Source organism: Poecilia latipinna, unplaced genomic scaffold (assembly GCF_001443285.1).
Source record: "Poecilia latipinna isolate Pla-1442-1.1 unplaced genomic scaffold, P_latipinna-1.0 Scaffold39, whole genome shotgun sequence".
In the NCBI taxonomy this organism is placed as follows: domain Eukaryota; kingdom Metazoa; phylum Chordata; class Actinopteri; order Cyprinodontiformes; family Poeciliidae; genus Poecilia; species Poecilia latipinna.
In genome coordinates, this window is record NW_015112655.1 from 269,895 (window position 1) to 280,679 (window position 10,785).

General features: G+C 39.3%; 1 protein-coding gene across 4 annotated transcripts; it reads left to right on the forward strand.

The window, feature by feature from the left end:
- Positions 1-1,617: 1,617 nt before the first annotated feature.
- Positions 1,618-10,308, forward strand: LOC106955687 (glycogen synthase kinase-3 beta-like). 4 transcript variants are annotated; one of them, XR_001426636.1, is made up of 12 exons: positions 1,620-1,980; positions 5,087-5,172; positions 5,928-6,029; positions 6,119-6,202; positions 6,522-6,632; positions 6,704-6,834; positions 6,904-7,108; positions 7,396-7,491; positions 7,664-7,850; positions 7,931-8,008; positions 9,135-9,257; positions 9,290-10,308. XR_001426636.1 is itself a non-coding variant. In XM_015046002.1 (11 exons), exons 1-11 carry the CDS (start codon positions 1,806-1,808, stop codon positions 9,194-9,196), a joined length of 1,317 nt encoding a protein of 438 aa, XP_014901488.1. In that variant the 5' UTR covers positions 1,620-1,805; the 3' UTR covers positions 9,197-10,308. The 4 variants fall into 4 exon arrangements, 2 of the variants coding, with proteins under 2 accessions (XP_014901497.1, XP_014901488.1); XR_001426637.1 differs by having other exon boundaries at positions 9,135-9,253; XM_015046002.1 differs by having other exon boundaries at positions 9,135-10,308.
- Positions 10,309-10,785: the final 477 nt, after the last annotated feature.

The following is a 10,785-nucleotide window of genomic DNA, read 5'->3' on the forward strand; positions in this document are numbered from 1 at the left end:
AAAGAGAATCACAAATATTGTCATTGTTGAAGAGATAGAGAGCATAACTTACTAAAAGTCAACGACAATTATTTGAATAGCACTTTTTTGGCTCTTTGCTTCTTTGGTGAAGAGCGGAGCGGGGGTAGTTCTTATTATGGGTATCTCTTTTATTTCTCTGTATACATATGGATGTGTGACAAAATATATATAAATATATTACAGGTATTTCCATATTTGTGCATCTATGTCTGTGTTTTGGGGGATGTGTATGTTTTTGCACATGCAGGCAGGTCTCCTTTCACCTCTCAGCAACATCATCGTCAGCATATTTTTCTGTATTCCTACTCAAGAGACGGTATTTTTATAGTCACCGTGACTATTTTCTCAGCCATCTAGACTGTTAATAAACTCAGCTGATTCAGGAGACGTATATATAACGTATGCAGGAGACTCATTTTAGTACATATATGAATAAAGACACACAGGTTAATAGTAGGCTATCCGTTTATGTCACTATGGGGGTTCTTTAGGGCTGTTGAGTGTCAATCTGCGTGCATGTGCGATCACATGCACTCTTGCACACACCCACACAGACATGCATGCACTCACACACATGTATGCGTGTACACTGTATGATTGTGCTTCTAAAATAAACCTGTCCTTACTTTGGAGAAGGAATTTGTAGGATGAGCGATGTGTTATCTCATAAGCAGGCATGTTGACCATGTGCAATATTTCTAAATGACAACAAAAAGAAACTAAATATTAAAGATCTAACACAATGCCTTGTGTTGTTGAGTTTTTATCTGTAGTTTGCATCTTTCTCTACATTTAAAATAAAGTAGATAAATATTTAAAAGAACCAGGTATAGTTTCTTAATGTAAAGGCAACATTTAAAATTTTTGTTCTGTGATATTTGTACTAGATTTCCACAAAGAATGGCACTAAAAGTACCAGTAGTGGTTTATTATTTATTTTTTTAGTCATTCATTAACCTTTTCATACACATGTGAAAGAAGAAAAGCAATGGCAAAAGAAAAAACTGGACAGAACTAAGAGAAATAAACTATTTAAATTCCTGTTGAGTCCATAGACAAACTTGTAAAAGACAATAATCATATTCAAACTGTATTTTGTTTAGCAAATTATTTTTATACTTTTTTATAATTTGAAGAGTGAAAAATGCTTAATATGCTTTTAGATCTTTGAAAAGGACAACAAACTTCCTAAAGTAGATATTTGTTTAAATTTATAAGCTGACTTTAAAAGAAAATCATGAGACATTTGTGGTTCTAAATGAGTTCTATCTGGCTGTCTTGAGGGCAAAAAGACTGAAAAGTATAAATTGAAAAACAACATAGATTCATAATATAATTTTAAATTCTTAAATTTCCAGGTTCTTTCCAGAAAATTTCAGAAATTAATCTCAATGTTTCTGAGTTTTTTGGTGGAAATGTTCTCATTTTTTCCATTTGCAGTGGCCCTAAAGTAGGGGTATATGATCTATAGGTTTACTGCTTAAATTGGGATGTTTGGGAGTCGTAAATGTGAATTTTTTTTGTTTTATATTTAATATTTTGTTTAATAATAAATGCTCAAATTGTTGAGGGTTTAAAGCAGCCTCAGTAGCTTCGTACTCCATTTCCCAAGTGGCATTGCGGGAGCTCCGTTTCTAGGTGTCTAGCAACAGCTTTCAGCCCAGACAGCTGGCGGCGGCAACTGGAGCGCTATTTTATAACATTATTCGCTGCCGGTTGTTCATAATTATTAGTCACTAAGCTGAAAACAGTGGGAAAAATAACTCTGACCTCTGCTCAGAGATATGAGCGGCAGCGGGCGGCCCAGGACCAGCTCGTTTGCTGAGCCGCCAGGTGTTCCAGGAGCCCTTGCAGCCTCCGCCGGATCAGCCGCTGCCGTGGGGAGCAGCACAGGAAAGTCCGGGGTCCCGCAGGCCTCCGGCAGCAGCTCGTCGGGATGCTCGAACCTTAAGCTTTCCAGTGAGTTATTTATACCTATTATTTCTTAGCTTCAACTTTTATCCCATGCATATATTACAGTAGCAATTTTAATGTTGAAAAATAACTAGATACAGAGAAAAGTCATTTTCTCTGTGTGTAACGAATAGCTAGCATGCTAACAAGATTGCTAACAAGTTCGTTAGCAAGGCAGGGTTTTTTTCCAGTTGGAATAGTTACTATGCTAACGAACTTATTAGCATGCTAGCTAGCCTGGCTGTTTTAGCCACTTGTTTTGTTAGTTCCCGGTCCGGATGATATCGCCTCCTCCCTCCGCTGTGACTCCAGTTCAGAAGATTATTATAACGCCAGGCTATCAGGTGATCATCTGAATTTAAAATATAAAACCATGTCTAGCGGGGCTCGGGTTAATTTTACTGGGGTCAGATGGGAGTGAGAACATGAATTAGTCGGTGGTTCTTTGTGGCAAAGCCAGGCTCGGATAACTTGGATGCAGCATCGGCTGGGCTCTTTTGTTGGTGTTCGTGTGAGAGGGGCATCAGCTGTCGGTCTGACTCGCCTGGGGTTGGGTCAGGGCGGACTGATGCTCACCCACCAAGGTCACCTGTGGGGCGAAGACTCGGCAGCAGGTGGCCGACGCCTGGAGGATGCAAGTGATGCACGTCCAGCTTCAAAACACTGATGTCTTCTGGGATTTCAATGAGTTTGTTTCCTTACTCTGAAACTAATATGAAATCCATTTTAAATGTAGTATCCAATGTCATCACAGTACATTCAAAGAGTCTTTGTGGTAGCAGTCAGTCTTGCAACAAATCTGAAGAAGCCTCTGACTGAAGAAGTCTCATGACTGTCCTGACATCTTAATAATTCAATATCTGGGCAGAAAAGACTATATTTTACAGTAGCAATTTCTTGGAAAACTTTATTTGTCAAATAATATACCTTTACATAAGAGGCTAAAATTCAGTCTAGATTTTATCATTTCTGTATTGTGAGTGAATCAAGTAAGGCGTGGTCACAGTATTCAAAGCTCAAGTAAGTTGCTTGTGTCTAGAATCTCTAGATTCGTTGTGTTTTCCTAATAAAATCCACATGGTTCAATTTATCCTTCAGCTAGATTGTGCTAGCATGTGTTAGCTCCAGTAATATAACACAAATATATTGTCATTGCAGGATCTGTGTGCAATATGCATGTTGCCAAGGATTATTATTATTATTGCTAATATATTCAAAGTGTTAGCCAGCTAATATTGGCCACTGTTGTTCATGTCAGACACAGTTAAGATCACCCAAAATGCTAAAAGTCACAGAAAAATGCAGGTATGTCGAGAGCTGAAGATAGGCAGATATCACAGACAATATTATCATTTATCGCAATTATTTCTGGGACAATTTATCATCCAGATGTATTGTGACAGTCCTAAACACAATATTGAATGATTGTCTAATGTTGTGCATCTTGTGTTTAAATCAGTAAAATCTTAAACCTTTATTTCTTTGCATTTTAGGTATTTGGAAGCGGTAAACAATTACTTTTACAGATTTGGATATAAAGAAGCAGTCAAACAACACTAGATGCACAAAAATGTTGTGAACATTGAGGATGGGTCAACGTATATTAGGAATGTTTATCTTTAAGTCGCTATGAGTGAAGTTGAAGTAGGTTTTTCCTGTAGTTTGGTAGAAAAAAGGGATTGAAGCATTTCCTGTTTCTCTTGATGGAAATATGTAGCTTTGAAAATTGCAGCGTGGTCATTTCTTCCCAGTAATTTAAGGTTTTAAAGGTTTTTCAAGGCTGCAGAGCCTGGAAGAAAATGGAGATTAAAACCTACAACAAACCCTTTGGTACGGTTTATGACTGAGAATATTAAAGGCTGTAGAAAAAGTTCCAAAACTGAGGAAAAAGTGGAATTTGATATCAAAAAATGGCACAGCAACCAGCATTTTACTTCTTATCTACTTATTTATGTTTGTCCAGAGGATGAACCTTGTAGTTTGGGTAAAGAACTCAGTGAGCCTAGTTAACTGATACCGATACCAGCAGTGTTAGGGTTAGATAACCTTCATGGACTGATGATGGTTTACCATGTCAGCCTGTCATGATCAAAAATTATCCCAGAAATTATAATATTGACACAATTTTCAGCCAAAATACTAGTTATTAGTTTAAGTATACTCACCCAAAGATAATAGAAAAAGCACTGATTTCTAAAGAACATTTAACACTGGAACTGGAAAACATTTTAAATCAATAAAACAACCAAAATACCATTAATTAAAATTAATTATGAAAATTGCATTTCAAGAAATAACCATTCAGCTTCGACAGGGAAAACAGGGAAAAGGGGCAGGTAGTGCAAACTAATTAGTTCATACCGAGTGTCAAAAGTTTGCAGCATTTCTCAAAATGGCAGCTTTTCAGTGATATTAAAGGGGAGTGTCTCTTTAATGACTGTTCAAATAAAAATTACCTACATTAAAAAAAATAATTCTCACTTTTTTGTAAAATTGCTTTTTTCCTCAGATTTGAATTTCTCATAATTCTCACCTTTTTTTTATCATAATTCATTATTCTCAAATATTTTCAAATTTTTTCTCCATAATTCTGACTTTTTTTCCTCTTTTTTTCCCCTCAGAATTGATATACACATAAAAACAAACCTAAGGAAATGTATTGTAAAATGTAAACATATGAAATATTCTTGAAGTAACTCCTCATTCTGCCACACATGGCTGCATCCCTGAATGAGTCAATAAATTAGCTCCAGCTGGCATTACAAGAAATAAAATATTTCCTCTATAAATTAGTTAATTAGACGTCGGACTTTTCCTTTGAAGCTGGATTGTGTGACAGAATAATCCTTTTAAATGCTGGCTGGCATCACTGAACGCAGCTCTGCAGAATAAAGACAATGTTGGCCTATTTTTGCGGCTTCCCAGGTTAATTAGTCACACAGCCATGAATATGAACTCTGCCACTCTGTGTATTAAAATCCATCCAACTTAAATATTCCTCCAGGAAGCAGAGAGAAGGTCCAGAGATTTAATCCATAATAATCTTATCTTTAACATCTTTTAGACTTTATCCCTAGATGTTTGATTAAACCTGTTGTTGCTTGTTGCCTAGGAGACATTGGGAAGGTGACGACGGTCGTAGCGACGCCGGGTCAGGGTCCAGACCGCCCACAGGAAGTCTCCTACACCGATATCAAGGTGGCTGTTTACTCTGCTCTCTTTCGCTCTTTAATCACGGCCAAATGTTCCAGGTCACTGAAATGTCGGACTGCAAATAATGCCAAAGACTTTTAATGATTTATTTAGCTGCAAATAGGAAAACTTCTCCATCCAGATGTATTTCTTGGGTGGTAAATAAACAAATAAAACTTTGATTTGTGGCTTGGAGCTTTAAATTAAACATTTTCAGTTTATTTTTCCTATGAAGTCAAACGTGTAATTTCTGATGGGAGTTTGCAGAAGCTACAGTATTATTGTATGGAGAACAAATCATGACAAAATTGGCAATAAATGTATAAATAAATAAATGGCTTGATGAATATGTACCAAATATTGCATCCAAAGATAAAAAAGAAGTTTATTTGATTATAAAGTGTGAAACATTATCACTATTATTTATTGTATTGTTTTAATAATTAGTTAATTTTTTATTTCATAATTAATTTTTTGTAATGATATTATGTATTTAAGGAAAAACAGGACAGGAGAAAATGTATACGACTAAATAAAGTTATATAAATACAGAATATGAAAAAAATTAAAGGATAATGGAATAAAATAAAATGGATACTATTAGAACTATGTACCTGGAAATAAATTATAAAATTAAGTCATAGTGATGAAGCTGTTGGTCGAGTTTTCTGTTGCTTTAATAGATTCCAGAATAGACCACAGAACCCAGCAGCTCCCATCAGCCTTTACTGGTCTGACTGGTGTTCTGTAAATCCCGGCAGGTTATTGGGAATGGATCGTTTGGCGTCGTGTACCAGGCCCGGCTCATCGACAGCCAGGAGATGGTGGCCATTAAGAAAGTTCTGCAGGATAAGAGGTTTAAGGTGAAGCTTTGGTCTGGACTTTATTTTAATCTGTTGGGTCTTTTACTCTGAAAAACTTCATTTGTTTTTCTCACTTTTTTTTTTTCCAGAACCGGGAGTTACAGATCATGAGGAAGCTGGATCACTGCAACATCGTCCGTCTGCGATATTTCTTCTACTCCAGCGGCGAGAAGGTTCGGCTCCTCCTCCGGTTTGGGGGAAATGTCCATCCGTCTTTTCAGCTGCCAGTCTTTTCTTCTGTCTTTTTGTCTTTCTGCTTTAAAATGGCTTTATGATCAGTAGACGTGTAGAAAGTGCACCTTGCTCTTCAGTGGTTCAGTAGTTTGTTGCTATAAACCGAAGCCATGATGGATTCCTGTAAACATGTTTTCATTCTCATGTTTTAAGATTCTCTTAATGTTTTTGGAATATTTAGCTTCAAACAAATTGACGTAAATCTTTCCTGGCAGCTTGTTTTGTTTTTATCTCCTACATCTTTTCTTTCCGTGACAGAAAGATGAGGTTTACCTCAACCTGGTGCTGGATTTTGTCCCTGAGACGGTCTACCGGGTCGCCCGGCACTTCAACAAAACCAAGAGCATCATTCCCATCATTTATGTGAAGGTAAAAACGTCATCAGACATCAGAAGTTTCGTTTTCCTTCCTGATGTGACCGGCTGTCTTTCCCTGCTCAGGTCTACATGTACCAGTTGTTTCGCAGCCTTGCCTACATCCATTCGCAGGGCGTTTGCCATCGAGACATCAAGCCGCAGAACCTCCTGGTCGACCCGGAAACTGCCGTCCTCAAGCTGTGCGACTTCGGCAGGTGAGTGGCGGGCGACAGTGGTCTCTAAGTGTTTCTGCCATTTTGATGGTTTTCTGTCCTTGCCCTCAGTGCCAAGCAGCTGATTCGCGGCGAGCCCAACGTGTCATACATCTGCTCGCGGTATTACCGCGCCCCGGAGCTCATCTTCGGCGCCACCGACTACACGGCGAACATCGACATCTGGTCGGCCGGCTGCGTGCTGGCGGAGCTGCTGCTGGGTCAGCCCATATTCCCCGGGGACAGCGGCGTCGACCAGCTGGTGGAGATCATCAAGGTGAGGCTGACCTCTGACCTTTGATTCATGCATGTATGGAGTCACACTGCTGCCAAAAAAACCCAGAGGAGTGTTTTGGTTTACCGCTTGCCGTGATGCGTTCATGGGCCTGCAGATAAATGGAAAACAGAGCTACTCTTTCATCAGTCCTTTCTTCCATTATTTCTTTGGTTCTTGGCAGGAATGTGACTCCATATTACTTCGTTTTTCAGGAATTCATGCTGAATTTGATTTTAAGCCTCTTACATAATTAATATTTTAATTATTTTTGTTGGGTTGGTTTTAAGGTGCTGGGAACGCCAACGAGGGAACAGATACGAGAGATGAACCCAAACTACACAGAGTTCAAGTTCCCACAGATCAAAGCTCATCCATGGACCAAGGTGAGAAACACTAAAAACAAGTTTTGAATTTTTGGTTAAAGCATGTTTGTTTTTAATTTCAGTAGCTTCAAATTTTTACTTTGAATTTGGAATAATATGCAGCCCTTCAGCTCTTTGGCGCCCTCTGTAGGTGGAACCACCTGATTGCATCGGTTTTTTTTCCTCTTTTCAGGTGTTTAAACCTCGTACCTCTCCGGAGGCCATCACCCTCTGCTCCCGGCTGCTGGAGTACACGCCGGCGTCGCGCCTCTCCCCGTTGGAGGCCTGCGCCCACGCCTTCTTCGACGAGCTGCGCCAGCCGAACGCGCGGCTGCCCAGCGGACGCGAGCTGCCCCTGCTCTTCAACTTCAGCACCACAGGTCAGAGCCGCGTTCATCCTCACCGTCCGCCTCAGTTTCTGCATCTTAAGGAGGAGTCTGGTGTTTGCTTTTATGTGCAGAGCTCTCGATCCAGCCTCAGCTGAACTCGATCCTCATCCCTCCTCACGCTCGCTCGCATACGGCTGCTTCTGTCCACGGTGGGAAACCCCTTTTGTCATTTAATCATCATCCTGTCATATCATAGAAATACCCACGACTCCTCTGAAATCGCACCTGATTTGGATTTTATTTGGTGGGCAGACATGAAGCTAAAATAAAGTCTAAAGAATGGAGTTCTCAAAAACTTATGCAAATTAAAATCTGAAAAGTGTGGCATGCATTTCTTATCACTCCCCCCTGACAGGTAAAGACAATTTGTCTTTCCACAGATTCTTAGTTGAAGTTAAGTAGTCCTGAACTTTGACTAGGCCAATATAATTTAAAAATGGCCCATGCTTATTTACATTGATCAACTTTCACCAACCTGCGACAGACTGGCGACCTGTCCAGGGTGACCCCGCCTCTCACCCAGAACGTTAGCTGGAGAGGCACCAGGACCTCCCGACCCCACTAGGGGACAAGGTATAAAGAAAATGGATGGATGGAACTTTCACCAACCTCTCTGTCCCCATTAAAGTACTGCAAAAAGTATTTTTGGTTTAGTTTCTGGTGGAAATAACTTGGTGACGGGAAACAATTTCTGCCAAATATAGGAGTTTGTTTTAGATCAATAATCCCTTAATATTGGTTAAAAATGCACTAGTTCCACTGATTGATTTTTACTTATAACAAAACATTTTTGCCATGCTATAAGCTAACATGGCCATGCCACCAGAGGAGGTTCGAGTTGAACATATTTACACACAGAAAATGATTTTTTTTTATCTTGATTGCTAAATACTTATATTTTTATTAGGTTTTGACCTAATTACAGCCCTGATTGTGTCCTTTCAGCAAACTGCCTTTTCTTGAGTCTGTGTTCGCCAGTTAACTATTGATCAGTTACTAAATTAATTGACAGTTATTTCAGTTAATTGATTAATCATTTCAGCCCTAAAGGAGAGTGGAAAAAAAACACTGATTTCAGACCACAATTTCAGTTTCAGTTGAATTTGATCGGTAGGGAAGGGTTGCCGAGGTAACAGAGATTTTAAAAAGTATGAATGGGAGTGAGTGAATGTGGCCTTTTTGTGTTTATTAGATGAGATGCATGTTGTTGCTGTTTTTGGACACAAGATGGCAGCATTGCAACAACAACAATCGTTTCGCTGTGTGTTTCCTCAGATGGTCCCGGTTCAGATTCATCTCACCACAGTTTGCTTCCTGGACCCGTGAACAGCATGTGAAGGGCAAACCAACGACTACCTGCAGGCCTCTCTTTCTCAGACACACACACACCCACACACACGCGCGCCCACACACACCCACACACACGCGCGCACACACACACACAAGCTCTCTCTGCTGCTTTCTGTCCTCTCTATAATCTGTCTCTGTACAGTAAATCTGTTAAGACTGTTAGCTCTTTAGCTGCCGGGATGGAAACGGCAGGAGGTTGTTGTAGACACACACACACACACCCACACATACACACGCACACCTGGTGTGGTGGAACGAGGAGGTTCAATAGTGGGGGCTGGTCCTCTGAAAAGAACGTTTTTAATCCGCGTTTTGTTTTTATTTATTTGCCATGTGGTCAAACGTTGATTATTTTTAAAATCAGATAATTTTTTATTCTTGCGTGTTTTTAGAACCGTGATGTTTGGAAAATCCAACCCAGAGTTTTGGTGTAAATGAAAACCTCCTGACTAGGATCAGTTGGGCAGGCGGCATCAGCAGCCACAGAGATCCACTTTAGTCGTGTTTCTCACCTCTTACTTTTGATTTTAGTTTTAATTTAGGATGAAGTGAATTTGTTGAAAAGTTAGCACTTTTAGCAACATGCAGTTGAGCTTTTTGTGTGGTTTGCTGAACACAAACCACACTTGGTTTGGTCTGGTGTTCAATGTTCAGATTGAACATTGAACACCAGACCAATGTTCAATCTGAAACGCTTTGCAAAATGACTTCCAGTGACGCCTTTGGCTGTTTCTGACTAATTTCGTCTTTAAACGCATCGGATTTGTCTTGATTTGGAATGTTCTGCACCCGATTTTTGTGCCGCTAAAACATCCGTCTGAGCGTGCAAAGACCGAACAGCCTGTGTTTTTTATTTGATTCTTATTTTTTATGGCTGAAAATGGAGTAAGATGTAGAAATGAAATGGTCTGGATATGAACCCTGCTGAATGCCGCTCCACATCTCAGGTTGTTTAAATGCCAAAAGAAAGACAAGACTGGTCTGTTGGAGACGTTGCTTTAAAATGACAGGTTAACAGAGTTTTACATTAATTCAGCCTTAAATACATGGAAAAATATATGAGGGAGTATTAGGGCCTCTCTAAGAAAATAAAAAATAAACGAGAATAAATTCAAATTCAAAAATACTTTATTGATCCCAGAGGGAAATTAAATGTTACAATTTTATTCTTGTATGACTTTATTCTCACACAAGTTTATGAATTAATTCTCATTTTGACTTTATCTTGTAATTTTATTTATTTTTTCTGAGTATGACCCTAAAACTCTTAAATAAAAGCTAAAATTGAGCTAACTCCTGCCAGTGTGAAAACCTAAACACTGGATATTATTATTATTAATATCAGTTAGCATCTGTTAGCGAGTTTAACAACTTTACAACACAAAAATACTTAACGTTAAAACTCTCAAACACTTCTGATTGGAAACGACTGGCCATTCTTGCATTGCTTCGGTGTGGAGAGCGCAGAGTAGTTTCTCAGTTCTGTTCCTCCTGTGGTTGAAAGTGGTAGCTGCTTGTGACTGCCCACCCTGCTGGATGAAAGATTAACTTTGCGGTTTCTGTAGAAACCCGAGAC